At 44.0% G+C, this 20,146-nt stretch overlaps 1 protein-coding gene and 1 long non-coding RNA gene across 5 annotated transcripts in view; one reads left to right on the plus strand and one right to left on the minus strand.

The window, feature by feature from the left end:
• The window catches only part of LOC309709860, a 119,910-nt gene that overhangs the window by 21,600 nt on the left and 78,164 nt on the right, over window positions 1-20,146 (plus strand). The window lies entirely within an intron of this gene.
• pax8 (paired box 8) lies at window positions 9,008-18,831 on the minus strand. Of its 3 annotated transcripts, none has more exons than XM_082540676.1 (12): window positions 18,626-18,831; window positions 16,613-16,766; window positions 14,891-15,032; window positions 14,562-14,759; window positions 14,278-14,354; window positions 13,973-14,098; window positions 12,998-13,173; window positions 12,798-12,918; window positions 12,309-12,566; window positions 11,996-12,097; window positions 10,786-10,875; window positions 9,008-10,047 (listed from the first exon to the last, which is right to left on the minus strand). In XM_082540676.1, the coding sequence occupies exons 2-12, from the start codon at window positions 16,632-16,634 to the stop codon at window positions 9,977-9,979; spliced, it is 1,383 nt and encodes a 460-aa protein (XP_082396802.1). In that variant the 5' UTR covers window positions 16,635-16,766; window positions 18,626-18,831; the 3' UTR covers window positions 9,008-9,976. The 3 variants fall into 3 exon arrangements, with proteins under 3 accessions (XP_082396802.1, XP_082396801.1, XP_082396803.1); XM_082540675.1 differs by having other exon boundaries at window positions 14,891-15,056; XM_082540677.1 differs by lacking the exon at window positions 16,613-16,766.

Genomic DNA, 20,146 nt, shown 5'->3' on the forward strand with positions numbered 1-20,146 from the left:
CTTGATCACATCTGCCCACATAAATTTGTTTCTTGTAAACTTGTTTGGCTGAAGTGTATACAGTGGGGCAAAAAAGTATTTAGTCAGCCACCGATTGTGCAAGTTCCCCCACCTAAAATGATGACAGAGGTCAGTAATTTGCACCAGAGGTACACTTCAACTGTGAGAGACAGAATGTGAAAAAAAAAATCCATGAATCCACATGGTAGGATTTGTAAAGAATTTATTCGTAAATCAGGGTGGAAAATAAGTATTTGGTCAATAACAAAAATACAACTCAATACTTTGTAACATAACCTTTGTTGGCAATAACAGAGGTCAAACGTTTACTATAGGTCTTTACCAGGTTTGCACACACAGTAGCTGGTATTTTGGCCCATTCCTCCATGCAGATCTTCTCGAGAGCAGTGATGTTTTGGGGCTGTCGCCGAGCAACACGGACTTTCAACTCCCGCCACAGATTTTCTATGGGGTTGAGGTCTGGAGACTGGCTAGGCCACTCCAGGACTTTCAAATGCTTCTTACGGAGCCACTCCTTTGTTGCCCGGGCGGTGTGTTTTGGATCATTGTCATGTTGGAAGACCCAGCCTCGTTTCATCTTCAAAGTTCTCACTGATGGAAGGAGGTTTTGGCTCAAAATCTCACGATACATGGCCCCATTCATTCTGTCCTTAACACGGATCAGTCGTCCTGTCCCCTTGGCAGAAAAACAGCCCCATAGCATGATGTTTCCATCCCCATGCTTCACAGTAGGTATGGTGTTCTTGGGATGCAACTCAGTATTCTTCTTCCTCCAAACACGACGAGTTGAGTTTATACCAAAAAGTTCTACTTTGGTTTCATCTGACCACATGACATTCTCCCAATCCTCTGCTGTATCATCCATGTGCTCTCTGGCAAACTTCAGACGGGCCTGGACATGCACTGGCTTCAGCAGCGGAACACGTCTGGCACTGCGGGATTTGATTCCCTGCCGTTGTAGTGTGTTACTGATGGTGACCTTTGTTACTTTGGTCCCAGCTCTCTGCAGGTCATTCACCAGGTCCCCCCGTGTGGTTCTGGGATCTTTGCTCACCGTTCTCATGATCATTTTGACCCCACGGGATGAGATCTTGCGTGGAGCCCCAGATCGAGGGAGATTATCAGTGGTCTTGTATGTCTTCCATTTTCTGATGATTGCTCCCACAGTTGATTTTTTCACACCAAGCTGCTTGCCTATTGTAGATTCACTCTTCCCAGTCTGGTGCAGGTCTACAATACTTTTCCTGGTGTCCTTCGAAAGCTCTTTGGTCTTGGCCATGGCGGAGTTTGGAGTCTGACTGTTTGAGGCTGTGGACAGGTGTCTTTTATACAGATGATGAGTTCAAACAGGTGCCATTCATACAGGTAACGAGTGGGGGACAGAAAAGCTTCTTACAGAAGACGTTACAGGTCTGTGAGAGCCAGAGATTTTCCTTGTTTGAGGTGACCAAATACTTATTTTCCACCCTGATTTACGAATAAATTCTTTACAAATCCTACCATGTGGATTCATGGATTTTTTTTTCACATTCTGTCTCTCACAGTTGAAGTGTACCTCTGGTGCAAATTACTGACCTCTGTCATCATTTTAAGTGGGGGAACTTGCACAATCGGTGGCTGACTAAATACTTTTTTGCCCCACTGTATATCACGTTTTAAACTGTAAACCGTGAACAGTAATTTATGCTGGTCATTTACCTGATCATACCTTCTTCAGACTTTTGGACTCCCTGAAACTGAGGCAAAGAGTTTTCAACTATTGATCAGAGGATGATTAAACCAATAAAATTATTCAAGGTCTGGAAAAAACAAAACCTGACACCCGAAGAAGAAAAAACCCCTCAAAAAGTGAAAAATATAAAGTCTGTCTGTGATGGTTACCCTTAACCCATCTGTGCCAGCAGTGTCAGACAGCAGAGCTCAAGGTGTATACACGTCGGTTCTTGTCTGTGTGTCTGTGCATATGTGTGTGTGTGTGTGTGTGTGTGTTCCTGTCTAGCTATCTTTGTGAGGACTGAAAATCTGCATTCTACTATACTTGTGAGAACCAACAGTGACTTGTGAGGACACACTCACCGGTCCTCACAAGTTTGAAGGCCTTTTTGAGGCTCAAAATGTGGTTTTAGTGTCAGGGTTACAATTAGGTTACGGTTAGGTTTAGGGTAAGGGTCTGGGTTAGGCATTCATTTTTAATAGTTAGGGTTAGGGTAAGGGGCTAGGGAAACCATTATATCAATGAAGGTCCTCACTAAGATAGCTGAACGGGCTTGTGTGTGTGTGAGTGAGATCACTGCTCTAGGTGGCACGGGTCCTATTTTGTGATCTCTCAGGCTGACATGTCGAGCAGCGGCCGACCTGGGGTGACCAACAAGAGAGCAGGATGTCTAGAACCACCACCACCCCCACCTCTAAAGACACACAAATTCCCCACACAGGAATGTGATGCGACAATAAGGAAACACAATGAAGAGCACAGACAATACAGACAAGCACACACCGTCCCGTCTGCGGGTCAGAATCGGATGAACGCACTGAACAAATGGACGTTTCATTGCACCTGAAGCTGTTTTTGTATATTTAGATCTTTTCCCCTCCTGGACGGACAGACATGAGAGAAACCCGGGATTCTCCATCAGGCGATGAAGCCCAGCTTGTCCTCTGAATGGAAACTGTCTCCATTCATTCACGGAAATAACAACAGCTCATTAAGATAAAGTCAGATTGTGCAGATGAGGGTGACTGATTGGCCACATGAGTGACGGGGGCCCGGGGCCGTCACAGCACCTCCAGAGGGGCGGGGAGGGGCCGACGCCATCTCGGCTAACCTACATGCTCTCGGGCCTGTGACGAAATGTTACAGCGAGAGGCAGCCATTAGCGTCTCCTGCTTTTCCAGCTCAGACACAAACGCTTTAATAATGGTTTACATTCCGGGGTCGCAATCTGTGCCGAAGGTGCCCGTTTGGCGGTGGCGTCGCAGAGGATCTCTCGAGCGGGAGCACTTCTCACATGGCCTGTGGACCATGACTTCAGCCGGTGATGGTGGTGGGCCTGTTTTGGAGTGACCCTCTCTCTCCTCCTCCTCTCCAAGAACAATAACGAGCAGGCTGGAGCAGCAGGGGCTGCATTAGCTGCTGGGTTCAGAGGGCATCCTTTCCAAGGAAGTGGCCTGTTTTTTTTGTCCAATCTGCGCTTCTCCATTCTGGAGCTTGATGCGTCTCAGTCAGGCCTGGATGGGTAATTAAAAAGGCAAGACCTCAAGTTGTGATCATTAGGGGCCAATCCAGAATAGACCCCCCTTTCCGCTATGACTCGTAAGGCTTCCTCATTTCATTGTGCTTCTCTCCTCCCCTTGTGTGTACACGAGGTGGCTTAAACATTGCTCAACCTCCACCCTGGGTCGCACATAAGCCGCAAAACACCTGAAAACACTGCCAGCAAACATAAACTTCACCACAATCAATCCTGTGCCCTTTTTTTCTGCCCTCAATGCTCCTCCTGATGCACATTCTCCATCTGCCGCTGACGCCTTGCACGCTCTACTTGTTACTTTTTATCTGCACTAACACTTCATTTCTCCCACTCTAGCTATTGAAATGTTTCTTTGTCTCCCCTCCACCCACCCACCGCCTCCACTGCCTCTGTCTTCACCCTCCGCTCTTGACTGCTGCTGTTGTGTTGTGTGGCTTTCACCGTCCAGGGCCCTTGAAGTCTCTTTGCGGTCCTCTCATGAGTTTCGTCTCCCCACTCAGACTCCACTTGCCTCTTTCACCGAGACATTAACTCCACTCTTATCCTCTCACGCTCTTATCCAGCGTCCCACGCTCGATATATTTTTTTGAGGCAAATTTATCTTTTTGCATCGTTTTGGGAAAAGTCTTTTATCGCTGTAATCTGTTTTACAAGAAACAGGAGGTACTGTAGGAAGACATCTTCCTTTTTTACTCCCATTTTTTTCCCTTTTAACTGCACTCATTAGTGTGGCTTCTCTAGCGGCCAGACATTCTCATTTTATTTGCCAATCAGACCCAGTCCAAAGAAGTAGAGCTCCTTTTCCTTTTAGCAGCAAAGGAGCCTCTCTTGTTGAAAAGAGTTAAGCCAAGTGCCTTGCTTGAGGGCATTTTAATGCATGACCTCTTTTTACCCTTCATCGTCCACCCACACACACACACACACACACACACACACATACACACACACACACACTCAAGAGTCTGACAGTACTCCTCAGGCGCAGACTGTGGTTTTTTTAGATGCAGGACAAACAGAGGGTCAATGCGGCACGCAGAGCGGATCGGGAATGTTTAACTTCTTTATCTCGTTTCATCTTTTAGCCCGTACAAGAATAAGTTTTCGAAGCAGTTCTAGGAATATTTGTGTTCTTCCTTTGCTTGGTAATCTTTGATCTTCTGTGTGCGGGTGGAGGATAAATCAGCACAATCAGCATGTCTGTGTGACGTTGAATGAGGTGTTTGTCGGCCGGGTGTTTGACTGCACTGGCCTCTGCAGGTCAGTCCTCTCCCTCGGGGCAGGACCTGATACCTGGAAGATTTTATCCACCTCCGTCGTGTGTGTATAGTGCTGCATGTGTGTGTGTGCTTTGAAAGGTGCGTTTTTCTTGATGTCTCCTGGTCAATAGTAGCTTCCTGCCTTCGGGGTCTGAGTGTTGTTTAATAGGCCGGTATGACACAGGGCACCTGTGTTTCCTCCTTCTACCTGCTCCGACACAGAAACAGCCTCTGTTTGGCCACTTTGCTCTGTTTGACTGGCACATTTGTTCCAGCTGCATTAGAGTTAAAGATGGAGGAGATTAGATAACTTCTTGAAATTTGAGAGAGGTGATATCATTTGAAGTCTGCTCAGGTGTTCTGAGGCCTCTTTTCGGGCCTATGACAGAAAATTGACTTACAGTGAAATTTAGATGATGATTGCAGTAGGTGGTTTGGTCCTCCACCTTGAACTAGATAAAGGTCATAACCACAATATACAGTACTGTGCAAAAATCTTGAGCCACTCCTTCTTTCTTTTTTTTTTTTTTTTTTTGAGGAACATGGGAAATGCGTGCAGCAAGTTATTGAAATACGTGTAATGGATGCTGGCAGCCTTTTGATCTGTTCTCGGTCAAATTGATCCCACACTGCTTCAATAATGTTGCGGTCTGGGCTTTGGGGAGGCCAATCCATGGCTGACAGTGTTCCAGGTATGCTTTCATCATTATCAGGCTGAACAACAAAGCTGTTGCCAATCAGAGCCTTTCCAAATGGTATCGCATAGCAGATCAAAATCTGATGGTTTTATTACTCCACCAGACCTGTTGCCACTGATTTTCAGTCCACCCACATGGAAAAGAAATAATAATAACTTATATGATTTACTCATGAAAGTGGCCACTTTCTCATTACTTTCATACATTGTTTTAGTAAGTATCCAAAACATACAAGTTTCATTTATATAATTTTTCAAGGGATCTTATATCTGTTTTCACTCTTGTATGCTTTTCATACAAGTTTCACACAAGACAGATACAAACTTTATAAGATTTATATATATCTCTTCCATATGGGCAGTTTTTGTCTAATATGGCATACCTCAGCCTGCTTCTTAAGGAGATCATTTTTAGATACTGTTAATACTGCTGTGGATAGTTTTTCAGAACGGCTGCTTCTTCTTTTGTCCTCCACGCTGCACACTATACATAGATATACCAAGTTTTCAGCTAATAGCTCTTTGCGAATCACCTTGTTGATGCATAAAACAATTAAATGGGAACAAATGATGTGTTTGTGCAACAGGCAGATACAATTTAAAATGGGTTACTTGCTATTGTCTGTTGCTCTGTTATGTGTACACACTGCACAGGTTCATCCCTTAAGTTAAGAACTTTTTATGCTTGTTTGAGTGTTAAGTGGCTTAACAAAACAATGATGATATTAATAAAAACATTCCTCTGAAAATGGTCAGGTGCAAGGATTGGACTGAAAAGAAAATCACGACATCATGAACATGAAATTAGTTTTACTATTGAAACTACCCCATGATATTGATCCTCAAAGCTGGCCGTAGAAAAAAACCTCCTCTCCCTCCCCACAAAATGTACACTTAGAAGATCTGTTACCTTCTTTGTCCCGTCAATGTTATCGCTGGTATTGGGGTTTTGAATAGCGAGGGCTCAGAAATGCTGGATAATAATAATTAGTTTATCAGTAGTAGTGGAAATAACAACAAGAAGGCACGAGTATAGCATCCACATGATACTGGGGTTTTTTTTCAATGCAGCGTCAGTGGAGAGCCTTCACCACACCCGTGGTATCAGTCAGCCGTTGCAGTGCAGCCGCAGACTGGTTGGACATTTTCTGATCAACTTCACCGGTGATTATATAGAAAAGGTGAGTTTAACAACCTCAGTTCATTCATTCAGAGACACACAGTGACGACTGCAATAAGCTTCTGACATGGCGTGTGACGTTTCCCTGCTTCTGCATGGGTAACAGTTAGAGAGTCAGCCTTTGAAATCTATGGAAATATATGAACTGAGGCAGATCATACATTTCATACAACTCAGCTAAATGTTCAATAAGTCCTCCCAAACCACCGCTGTGGTTCCTGTTATATTGGCACGTAAGATTGCTGGATAGTGGTCTGGACTGAGTAAACAGGCTAAATACCTGTACGATGAATCTCACTTCCATTAGCCTTTACGCTACCCTACTGTGGGAAGTAGTTGCTGTATCACAGAGCTGCACAGAACCAACACTACAGCTGCCAACGTCATCACACTCGTACTCATCATTTTCTCGTCACATGTTCTTCTCTTAAATGCATCCATGGGGTTGCACATTTCCCTGTAACACACTTCTGCCCCTTTAACTCTGTTAAAGAAGGAGAAGTTCAGAATAATCATTTAGAGTAATTAGTGATAAGGTAATGGGTTCACTCACACAATCTGGGTCTAATCAAGGGTCACAAAGAGGTTGACCCGGGCGGGGCCCGCCTGGCAGCGCTGCCATTCACAGTTAAAAACAGCGGCGTGTCCTGCAGCTCATTTGGGTGGACAAACTCTGCCAGCCTACATTATACGTATTCGTCAGGCTGAATTGGTGGGCCAGTATCTCGGGCCCAGAGATAAGTGGAGAACTTTCCAGATGACTGGAGCAGGACAACCCCAGCCCGTCATTCCACTGATTGCCACACACTCCTCTGTTGCCTTTTTGGCAGCAATTTCTGCCGGGCCCCCCTCCATTCTGCCTTTCACTTTGTCCCAGTAATGATAATGGGACACATGCCTTCACCGCCACACACAATGTTATATCACACAAGCACACACTCTCACTCTGTCTGTCCGTCTCTCGCACACACACACTCAGGGGCACAGTGTTAGTACGGTTTCTCTGTTAAATGTAGTAAGTCCCTGTCGCCCCATCCTGCCAGCTTTGTCTGCCCTCAGCTGTTCCGGCCCGGTGCCCGTATTGTGCTGCCGGGCTCATTACCAGAAGCACTGTGGCCCGAAACCTCCTCACTAATAGGCCCGGGGAGAGACAGAGAGGAGTTATTTCTGTTGTGTCGTCTGTGGAGCAGTTGTAATGTGTGGGGTTTTTTGGCAGCAGGACTGTTAATGTTTAACGCTCGCTGCTGTTATTTCTCTGGCTGGTCCTCAGCTGGCTGGAGAAGCTGAAAAAAAGGGTTTCACTTAAAAGATTTTCCTCATTCCAGCGAGGCACATGAACACGAACGAGCGTATATGGATGTGTATCATGTCTCTGCATGCTTGAGCAAGGGACTTGCAACCAATGAGCGTCTGGGTGGTTGATGGGCTGTCTGGGGTGGACCAGGCCACTTGGACAACAATGGGATGAAATTCTGGTGTTGTTTAAAGTTTACAGAGCAGTGTGTGTGTGTGTGTGTGCGTGTGTGTGTGTGTGCGCGCGTGTGTGTGTGTGTCTACAGTGGTTTGGCTGGAGGAGCGAGAGGAAGCAGGGGGTGTAAAGGAGTGAGTCAGGAAATGGTGAAATGTGAGGAGATGGAAGACTTGAGGGGGGAAAGAAAAAGAAAGAGGAGCGCATACTGTAAACAGAAACGTGTCAGGGCTGATCTTCATCAGCAGATCCTCTGACTGAGGACTTCAGGTGATTGTCTCAGAGAAAACCCTTCATGCAGTCTGATTGAGGAGTTACATAATTAGACTTGAGGGTTTCTTTAAAGATGAATTAGGCCATGAACTGTGCAGAAGTTCGTGAACTAAAAAACGACTACAGCGATCGCGGTGGTCTAATGAGAGTAAAGAGCAGCTCAGAAGATCCAACACAGGAGTTCAATCAGGTTCAAGTGCAGGTTTCAAATAAATACTCTGATATTAAGTTACAAATAAAACAACAACAAAAACCATTATTATCGCATTTATTTTCATAATAATAATAAAATGAAAATGTATTTATTTTATCGGTCTCATTATTTTTATATTGTGTTTTTGTTTTGTTTTTTCTAAATTATCAAAAAATTTAAAAAGAAATGTTTTTTAAAAAAAGGAAAAAATCGTCCCGACCTCTCGCCATTAATCTCGCGGTAGGTGGAGGTGGTGGTGGCACCAGGTGGGCCGCGGCACCGCCGAACCGTGGCCTCGTTACGGCGGCTCTATAATGAGGCCGCAAAGAGGAAAGAAATAATTGCAAATAAAAGTACATGATGCAGAAAATAAAAAAAGAAATTAGACAGATGCGCGTGTTTTTCGGGATCATTGACTGTGTCCTTTAAAAAATGCTGAGTGGAAAAAATAAAGCATTTCAGGTTTTTTTTCTGTTGTTGTTGTTTTTTGGGGGGGAGGGGGGGTCAGCTCACCGAAATAGCGTCAACGATGACGTCACCAATAATAATAATAATAATAATAATAATAATAATAATAATAACCGATTTAACGTATCACAATTTCCCTGCTATATTGAGCTCTGGAGAATTGAGAAAGCAAACAGGGAAAAAGCACATAAATTTGTCATGCTTTAATTAAAATAATTCTTTAGAAATTCATTATGTACATCTGCAATAATATTAATAACAGTATAAGAAAAAATAGTCACAGTTTTTACCAAACATCAGAACATCAGCATGACAACAAACTCAATTTAACTGAAGCAAAAACAAACGTATTTCAAGCCTTGTTGGTTTTTAGTGGCCAAATCATCATCACCCCCTCCCCTCTTAGTGAAACTGCATCACTTCCCCCATAAAGTAATTCTTCATTTACATTATGTACATATTGCTGGACAGATATGTAATTGTCTTTGAGGGGCATATGGAGGCTTTTCTTCTGTAACTGTGATTTTTTTCCCCCCAACAGTAAAATCAGAATTTACAGTAACAAAAAATAAAATAATAATAATCACAAACTGAATTTGCAGGCAAGCATACAAGTAGATTGAGAATAGAAATTGATTCGTGGTGATAGGATAGGATTCAGTTTTTTCCCTCTTCTTAAAAACAAAGAAAAACAAATAAAGGTTGTAAACAAAGCAGGCATAGTTCAGTACAAAGAAGTTGCATATCCCTTATTCACTGGATCAGTGGAGTCAAGTTGCAGATGTGCCAGGAAAAGAAAAGAAGAAGAAAGAAAACAGTCTTTGGCCAAAACAGCGCTGAATGGATTCATACTGAAAATATGCTCCCATGGAGTCTGTGGAAACAAGCCCTGGAGGAGGTCGTGGTTAGCAATGTGTAAACGTGCATGAGTCACAGCTACCCTGGGAAACGGTGTCTGTGACTGCAAATAAATACAGGAGCAGGCTTAGGATGACCATGAGAGGACGAGAAGGAGAGAAAAAATGTGTTGCTGGGTCATCAGTAGAAGTCTCGAGTTCACTTCCAGTTTAGAGCTGCGTGTCTCGGTCCACATCAGATCAGCTGATGGTAAGGTCTCCAGTCTTTACCGTGGCGTGGAGGCCCATCAGGACTGAGGCGAGCAGCGAGGACTAGAGGTGGTCGTAGGCGGCTGCAGATGGCGGGCCCGTGCGGGAGGCCGAGCTGTAGTAATAGGGCGAGCCTGCGGGGGGAGACACAGATGGAGCTGGATGATGCTGGTGGTCACAGCTTTGGCTCTGAGTGTTTTGAGGCTGAAGGCCCATCGCGACCTACACGTAATGAGGGACCCGGAAACCCTAAAAGCATGAGTGATGCTGGGGTATGTTTCAAGCAGAAAATCAGCCATCAAACCTCCACCTCTCTGTCAATTAATAAAATTTGGTGATGAGATGAGAATACAAAGCGAGTTTCTCCAGCAATTAGACTACAAGATGCCTGCCTGCACTCCACAAAACTGCAGTAACAATACAACAATACTGCATACACTGCTGTCTTTGAGGTAAAAATGAATACATTTCAAGCTACTGTACATTTCAGTGTCGAGAAATGGAAATGTTAAAGGTTTAGATGACTTTTTGCTCATTAGTTAATGAAAAGTTGTTTTACCAGTTGTCTGATGTTATATTGTTTTGTCTGCAGCCCAGATGTGGCTTTTAATACAGCAAAATTTTTACCAAGATAAATGAATATGTTAAAGAAAGGTAGGGGGGTCAAAAAGTGCATTAGGTGTCACGCGCGCCACTTCCTGGTAGGCCGTCTATTAAATTCTAGTCAGAGTGAAATGTTTCTGAATCATAAGGTCAGAGAGAAAATTCTCGTAAACCGTTTGTGAATTCTGGAGAAGCTCCGCAGGGGACACGTTCGCCGCCTTAGTAACAAATATGCACGGGGTTGGGCTTACGTGTGCTCAGTTACTCACCCAGCAAGCTGGAGTTGGTGAACCTCCAGGCTTCGCTGTACGAGGTGTAGGGCGAGTGGCTGTAGGACTGACCCGAGTAGTCTGCACCTGCTGCAGAGAAGGAAAAGAACATTTTAAAAATAAAGTTGAGCAAACAGTCCAAACGCTCCGAGCTGAAACACGCGAGGAGACGTTTTTTATTAAAATGCAAAGCTGGAGCATTGCAAGGAGCTCGGCAGGTTGTTTGTCTGAGTGCCAGCATCTGTTCAGCCTTAGCTCATAATTCACCGACAGTTAGTGCGGCCTGTAAACCATTAATCTGTGGTGCAGGTGGATGGCTGAGGGTAAAATCCCTCGGCCCAGTGGTGCGTGCACACAGCTAGCCTTTACGCCCTCTTTCTCCAGCGCTTAGGCCCCTTCCATCGTTCAGCCTCTGCCCTCTGAAATGTCCTCCTCCTCTCTCCATCCTGCACTTCCTGTCTGGCAACTCCTCTTTCTTTCATTTTTCTTTTCTTCTTCTTCTTCTTTTTTTTTTTTTAAACATTCCAATATCTAATTGGTAATTATGTTGGCTGGAATGAATCCCTGAGCTCCCCACCTCCTCCTCCTTTTCTGCCCCCCCCCTACTCGGTAATTGTGTATCAACGCTTCCTCACAGCGAGCCCACCAGAAAAAATAATAAATCAGACCCTCTCATTTCGCGCTTCGGAGGGCAGACTTCAAATAAAAAAAAAAAAGGCAGATCGCACACATACATGCACATACACACTCTCTCTCTCTCTCTCTCTATGCTCACATGCAGGCATCTTGACACACACACACACACACACACACACCCTGTAAAAAACAACAACAAAAAAACCTTCTACTCTTCCCAGCTTTACGCCCCATCCACCCACAACCATTGCATCTCCCTCCTGGGCCCCCTGGTTCCCATGGCGATGTGTGGTAAGAGGTGTCTGGGTGAGGGGGTGTGGGCAGCAGGGTGGAACCCCAGCCAGTTCCCTGTACCCCTCCCCATCGGGCTCACGTGCACCCCTGCGCTCGTTCACCCTGGCAAGACTACTCATTAACTCAGCCCGTCTCCTGGTTAATCTACAAGCCGCCATCCTGCCCTGCTCCTTCTTTCTGTTTCCTTTCCTTCCTCCTCTTTCTCTCTCTTTCTTTCTACTTGTCTTTCCATTTTTCCATTTTTAAAACAAAAACGTATTCCTTCGGGTCAGCTCCTTACCTGCTACCATTCCCGTGATTGCAGAGGAAGAGTATCCTGTCTGAGCAGGGGAGGGGATGTGAGGTGGGTAGCCAGGGAGGGTGGAGCTCACCATGTCGCGCCCTGAAAGCACACAAAAAAGCCGCACATCTTTAACACCGAGGTGGATGTTTAGATTGGTGTTTTGTGCTGGACAAACGTGTAAGATGCAAAGACTGAATTGAAGCTGAAACGATAGGATCAGTTTATCATTTAACTTTCTGCAGCATTCAAATGCCGAAAAATAAACGAATGAGCAAAAAGTAAACAGAGATGAGATGGATGGCTGTGTTACCTGAGATGACAGACTGACTGCTGAATTGCCCATACACTGGTGCATGATGGGAGAATGAGTTGAAGGCGTTGGGGAAATGGTTGGAACTGCTGCTGCTGCTGCCGCTGCAGCTGCTGCCGCTGACAGAAATGGGTTTCTGCAGCGTGTGCAGCTCCACAAAAGCCAGGTTACAGGCTGCCATGTTTGGGGAGGGGGTTGTGCTGGTCACTTCTGGGGACATTTCCTGTTTTAGACAAAGTGGCAGGGTCTGTACGGGCTCTGAGGTGGCGAGAGCCAGTGTGCAGCGCGTGGGTAAGGAAATAAAAAAACAAAACAAAGCAAAAACAAATGGTGAACATGGGTGGAAGTGAAAAAAGAAAAAACACGCAGGACTAAAAGAACTGTGTGAAATGCCAAAACTGAACAAAGAGTGAGCGGCAGCATGTGGAGGGTTCTGGGCCCTGTGGTTAATGGAGGTTAAAGAGCATAATCCAGCATTAAGAGTCTCACCAGTCACCATGGTGTAGCTCTGGTGTGCCGACAGATTTCGTCCAATGGCAGAGCTGGATGATGAGAGGCTGGTCTTGGCTTCGTCTAGGCTACCGTTGATGAGGGACAGCGGGTACAGAGTCTGAGGATGATAAAGGCTGCTGTTACAAGTGTACAAGTAAAAAAATGAAATGAGGCTTTTCAGTCCAAACAGTCAGTACCTGCTCGGTTTTGCTGTTTGCTGCTGATCCGAATGAATCCGGAGGATAGTGATGACGATCGAAGCCGCAGTCCAGATGTTGCGAGGCGGGGGGGAAGTGTTCCACTCTCATCTGTTTCCTCGGGATGCCTCCGCTGCCCTGAGAGTCCACGCTGTGCCGACAGCTCTCCTGATCACCTGTGAGAGGCAACGAGGAGGATAGAGGAGGAGGAAAGCTTCGTGTTAAACTGGCAAACAGTAATTTTATCCTGAAGGTCTTTAAATGTCCTCTGAGAAGATTTTGGCCCCTTCAATTATTTGAAAACTAAAGAGCTAAAGAGCTTGTCTCTTTGGCACAGTTCCTAAGTGGCTCTAATTAACTGGTTTGTAGTTCTTTGTGGCCATCTGCGTCCCTCAGAGCTCCATCCCAAGTCTGCGCTCTCTTACTACTTCTTTGAATTTATTAGAAATCACAACATTAAAAAAACTAAAGCAGGCCATAAATCACCGCTAACAAATGATTACACTGATATCAACGACTTGATTGCCTGCGTCCCTGACAGACGTCAGCTTTTTAGTTATTGGAGGAAAAACTGAGATCTGTCTAAATGCTGAAGAACAGGACAGAAGCTGCTGTGTCACAGTGATTGGTGTTAAGCGTGCCCTGTCGTGCACAGGACCTTGCAAACCTTAATAAAGTAAAGCTGAATTTCCGTTCGAGGGACAACTTTTGGCCTGTTTTACCCTTGCAACAGGAAAGTGTTCTTACAGGAAACAAGGTCAGATTAATGATTAAATAAAGCAGCTGGGAGAGCCATACTTGTTTTCATCTTTAAAAGTTTTAGAGTGCATGCCTGCAGAAGACCTAGAAACAAGTTTTTCCAGCCATATTTGCCTTTGTTTTCTCAGTATTGTTAAGGATAGTGGGCAGTAACCCAGTCTTTCTTATGAATAAGCTTCAGATTGCGGTGTTTTGTTTGCTAGATTGATTTCTTACTGTCATCGTGGCTCCTTTTGCCTTCGCCGTTGGGTTGAGGAATACCCAGCAAGCCACTGATGGAGTAAGTTGAACCCAGAGAGTCCGACTGCGGGGATTCTGGAGGGGTGACCGCAGAACTGGGGACTGAGAGCGAGAGAAAGAGAGAACAACAAAGACAGATCTGAGACAACGATACTGCGCAGCTCTTTGCTGCTGATGTGACGAGAGGCCCGAGTTTAATCTCGCAGAGCAATGTATTTAATCCTAATCCTTTCCTGCATCCCTTGTTGTCGTGCATGTGTTCATAAGTGGTGCAGACTTACTCAAAGTTTGCCCTGGACTCAGGCCTTTTCCATCCAGAGGAAGGTTAAACGGCTGCTGGACCTTCGTTCGGATTATTCTGGAACAAAAACAACAATTTTTAATGGATTAAAGCATTCCCACTAATTATACCACACACACACACACACACACACAAAGGCAAAACAAAGGCAGCACACTCAGTCTCAGCCATTCAGCTCAGCCGAACTCAGCCAGTCACAGCTAAATGCTGCTTAACCACCTGAACCCCGGCTTACACGATTTCATTCATAATTCAGTTTGGCACCTGTTAATGGAGCTCACGCTGGGCACTGTGTCACTGTCACACACTCCCTCCGCCAGCAGCCGGTCTCTGATTTCCCAGGCGAACATGGTGGGATTCTGCCTCTTGTACTCAGCGATCTTCTCCACAACCTTAGGAGTGGCCACTTTGGGCTTGGAGCCGCCAATCACACCGGGCTTGATGCTGCCTGTTTCATAGTAGCTGGAAGGGAAAGATGATTTTGTAAGTGGAAAGTTTAGACAGGACATAAAAGTGCTCCTGATGATTAAGCAACCTCTCAGCTCTCGAGACTCTCATTAACAGGAACAATTAACAGGAAGTTGAGGACTCACCGTCCCAGGATCTTGCTGACGCAGCCGTGGCTGACTCGAAGCTGCCGGGAGATGTCACAAGGCCGAACCCCCTGATGGGCCATGTCCACAATGCGTTGCCGGATCACCTCCGGAAGCGGGCGTCCATTAACAAACATTCCACCTAGTTGGTTAAGACCCCCATGACCTGGGGGAGGAGGGGGGATGAACACTTATAAATGTCATGGAACTCACGTGCACCTGTCTGCACACACGCACACATGCATGTTGATTCAATCACACCTGCTGATTCACACATCATTTATCCAGGTTAACTCTATAAAAGCTGTTTGCATGGAAAGAAATGATCTAAAAGTTCACACACACAGATTTTACAGATTCATACCAGAACTTTACTCAGTGTTTTAATCTATTTATATTTTATTTAAAATATAACATAAAAATAATTAAAAGAAATAAAAAAAATACTAATGATTACATATTAGTGCTATATTTTGCAGAACCGGGCATATTTAATTTATCTAAAGTAAACAGAATTTATCCCTAAAGCAAGACTGATGTTTTAGATTTAGATAATAAACAAGATGGCAGTGAGTCGTGGAGGTTAGTGAGACCTTTTGATACTTGGATGTGGTTAGCGTCAGTCTTTTCTGGAAGCTTTTTGTGTGTTTAAAAGTTTTATAAATAGGAAAAAAGCTGATATTGATCAAAACTTCAGTTATTTTGGGTGTGAAATTGCTTTTGTGTTTAACACTGGCAACAAACAGAAATGCGCATTCTGGAAAAACTAATGGTTCTTTGATGATCCCACTGGCTAATCGCCTCCTTATAAATAACACCTTCAGGCTTTTCTCCTCACAGTTCCCATTTATAGGCCGCTAATTTGAGGCTCAGTTGGCTTCAGTGACAGTGACTAATGTTATTTTACATTTCAGGAGAACATGTCACTCAGTGAAGGGGCGAGGTGGAGGGGGGTGGGGGTGGGGTAACATTTTAAACTGTGAAGTTCAAGTAAAAAAAAGAAAAAAATCGGATTGTCTATACTCAGTTTTTATTATTTTATGCGTTTCCAGCCTGTTTTTGAGAAGCATCTGTTCACATGAATTATTAAAGTTTAATATCTGTTCTCTGGCACATATAAAAAATATGTATATGTATTTTTTACACTACAGAAATGTGACTGGTGTTCTACAATAACGTGATTTTTTTTTTCATTTTTAATGCACATGAAGCTGATTTTCTGCGCGCATTTACTACAAATTAGGCACAAAGTGCTCCCCTGCTTCGCCCCGGCATATCCTCCATGTCTTCTCTAAAGGCTTGCACGGTGGTGACTCTGCAAGAACACCATTGCTTTTAATTTAACCCCATTGAGTCGCTCGTTTCTCTCAGCCTTTTCTCTTTCCCCCCCCAGCTTTCATTTCCACATCAAACAGCGGCCGGACGAGGCCGAGGCATGGAGGGAGGGCAGCCTCTATTAACGCTGCCAGCCGAGTGTGGAAAAAAATCTCCCTGCCAAGCTTCATCAACCTGCAGGATATTAAAGCGGAGCGGCCCCGAGGCGGACAGGGGGGTAGTGCGTGAACGCGCACGGCGCACTGACACCACGCACACACAGAAAAACAAAGCATGGGTTAATAGATAGATAGATAGATAGATAGATAGATAGATAGATAGATAGATAGATAGATAGATAGATAGATAATCCACGGTCTTCATAGAAGAACACATCTCAGTATTTACCTCTCCCGGTGTTACTGGACATATCCCTGAGTTTGTGCTTGTTGCTCCACCAGCTGAACGTGACGCTCTCCTCCTCCACGCCGACCCGGTTAAAGTGTGTTTATACTCCTACCCCTGCCTGGTCTGGCATGAGTGTTCTCCCACCAACTTCGAGCTGCAGGACATCAAGGTGTTTGTGAAACTGGCTGCTGGTCATATCTGTGCGGCCTCTGAACTCCTACTAAACAAACGTTTCCTCCCTGCGCGTTCATCTCACACCGTTAGGTCTACCTGTGGCCCACCTGCTTGTGCTAGTGGGCTACGGTGTGATGATTGAACAGTCTGCAGGAGATTTAGGCCATAATCTTTATGGCATTATAAAGACTGTATTTGATTTGTCTTATTATAGCGATGATTTGTTTATTATAGCGATACATTTATGTATATTCAGTCAGTACCGAATGAAAGCCGAGGTAAACATCATGGCAGCAGTCTCTACGAGACATGGAGCTGAAATGACAGGACTTCACGTTGGATGTGTTAAAGTGAGAGGCCAGCTAGAGAGATGAAAAATAACAATGTGTTATCATTTCTCGGTTTAAGGACACCCAGGTCTGTATAATGATTAGATCCATTGTAGACGCGGTGGCTGGCAGTTGTTTTTGGCTGTGTGTGTGTGTGTGTGTGTGTGTGTGTGTGTGTGTGTGTGTGTGTGTGTGTGTGTGTGTGTGTGTGTGTGTGTGTGTCTTGTCTACAGGCTTCATCTGTTCAGCTGCTGTACACTGAAGGACTTTTCAGCTCTGGGAAATTCTCACGAAAATGAGCAAAAACATCAAGTGGTAATTTATGAGTAACGAGGGAAGAAAGAAAAAAAGAAACGATATGACGCCCGTCCTAAAAAAGCAGGTAAGCAGAAGTGGATCAAAAGTCAATAAAGCCGCTGCTGGTTTCTCTAAATGTTCAAAATGTTGTCATGACCTGCTGGGAGGCAGTTTTAAATGACGGACAGGACACCTGGACGGCCTGATTCAGTTCAGTTTACCTGCAATAACTTTAACATCGCAGGTACTAATAATCCATACAGCGCATGCCCAGGTCTAATTTACCTGATACTAATTCATTTATTATTAACTGAAACACACTTTTAATCTCGCTGAACAATCCAATGACAGTTATCTACTTTTTTTTGGTAAGTACTTACTTTATTTGACTTTATTTAGAAATATGTAATATTTTGAAACCTGAAACATGTGTGATAGTCTTAAAAAATAATCGAACTTCTAGATGATTATTAATAATGGAAATTGGAGGTAGCTGGTGAAGAAAAATTTAAAAGCATTTAAACTAATATGACATGACTCTAATGTAAAATTAAATCAAGTGTGTTTTATTTAATTTACTTCGATCAGGCCAAATAAAGAGCCGGTACACAGATGATCCACGGCGGGCTAACTTTTACGTTTGGACGTGAATGTATCATGGCTAAAACTGTGTAATTATTAATTTAATAAGCTGCCCGCTGTTTTCGATCGCTTGTATTAACGACGGTTATAAATGTTCAGTGTAAAACGTGATTTCCAGCAGAAATTGAAGGCCTCGCTGTTTTGCTCACAATTCCAAATTTAGCATAAAAACAAGACAGTTTGCGTTAATGAATGTATCATTGACTGTGATGGGGGTGCTTTTTATTTTAGGAGGAACTATTTATTTATTTATTTTAAGAAATCAATGCACTTTGGAAAATTAATAAGAATTATTCATCTGTTTTTGCGCGAGGACCCGTGCCTATAAGGTCACTCGAATTATGTCACTTAAAGACACAAAACAGACACACTCTTTGTTTTTTTCTGCGCACATTTTTCAACTTTAATTTAATTCTTTAGATAATGTCTTGTTAAACAGCGTTTAACCCTGAGCTCTGTCTCGCAGCATTTTGCCCGGTGATTTCTCTCCGTGTTGTCAGGATTGTCTAACGTTCTCATTCAGACATGACAGATCACACAGAAAACATGTTCACTTTAGAAGAGGGCTTACCTTTCCACGCAGGAGCTCGAAATAACAGCAATAATCATAAAAAATGTTCCACAGCAAATATTCTGATATTATCCAAACGATCTCTGGTGGTGTGCGTCCGAGCCGCGTTGGAGGAGGATGGACCGCTGTTGTGCTGCGTTGTGTTGCGTCGTGTGTGCGCAGTCGGCACTGACTCAGGTTTTATCCAGCAGGGCTGCGCAGAGGATGGAGCACTGCAGCCATTGGACGAGGAGGATGGAGGAGGTGTGTTTTGGGTTGGTTTTGGGGTTTTTTTGTTTTTTTTGAGGAGGAGAGGGGAAAAAGTGGGACAGGATGACTGACCGCGGGCTCTGATGGCATCACACCCCCTGAGTGACTGTACGGAAACACTTGTCAGGAGGCGGCTTGTTTCTATTCACCTCCAGCGACAGCCCGCTTTGATTAGATGGTGAACCGGCGTGTGACACCGGGCCCGACTTCCACACGATTTGCTGCGATGCCTCCCTGACAGGCGACTCTGGAGGATCCCACTGAGTCCCACTGAAAAATGTTTTGCAAAACTTTTTTTTTTTAACTGAACAAAGAGCAGAAAATGAAAGGTGGAAAATACTCTCAGGTCAGCAGGAGAGACTCTTATGTCCAAATTAAATCGGGGGAAACAAATTAATCTTCGCAACCAATGAGGAATCACGTTATTTATATAAATATAGTTTAACCAAAAAATAAAAGTAATAACAATTCAAATAATTAGTCTTTACCAAAATAAAATACTCCGCGAATAATAAATAAATAGATAATAAATAAAAACACGAAAATTAAATTAACCTCTGGTCCTATAATTTTTGTTGTACTTCATCTATATCTTATTTTTAAATGTTGCTCTCTTCCTTCATATTTAACAACAAAAATTAGCCTGCATGTCTTTAAAAAACGATACAAGGTAAACCTTTTACTGGTTGCATACAGCATTAGAATAAAAACAAAAAAACAACTAAATATGACGAGAAAAAATAAAAAGTTTTTGGCTCACACAGGAGACAGAGGGGCTTCTGAAATAAGCTGCAAGACACTAAAGGATTTTTTTTGCATTTGAGCTTTTTCCAGCTTTTATGTAAAGAACGCATCCGTGCTTCAGTGTGTCCACGTAGTGGTTTTGTGTAGTTGAAAAAAAAAAGTAGTTCTTGGTTTGACTTTCTGCACCGTACTTGCAGCAGGCCCCTGCGTGTGCGTGATGTGACAGCAGGGTGTCAGGATCCCGGTGAGTTTAAGACGCTGTTAAACGTTGTTCTCATGAGCCTGTAAAACAAACACAACACCTCTAATAACAGACACCAATGGCACCGTGTCGTCTGTCTCAAATTCAAGTGGCTTTACTCGGCCATATGGACTTAAAAGAATACGATCTGGGAAATAAAGAAAGAAAGAATCAACTTTGCGCTCTGGAAATCGTTCATTCGTCGTCTTTGAAAAGCTCTGCCATTGCACATGGTCAGGTCAGAGCCGTTGCTGGACAAAGGGTCGAGTGTTTTAAAATAAACACAA

The sequence above is a fragment of the Aulonocara stuartgranti genome, assembly GCF_965226115.1.
Source record: "Aulonocara stuartgranti genome assembly, chromosome: 7".
Taxonomy (NCBI): Eukaryota; Metazoa; Chordata; class Actinopteri; order Cichliformes; family Cichlidae; genus Aulonocara; species Aulonocara stuartgranti.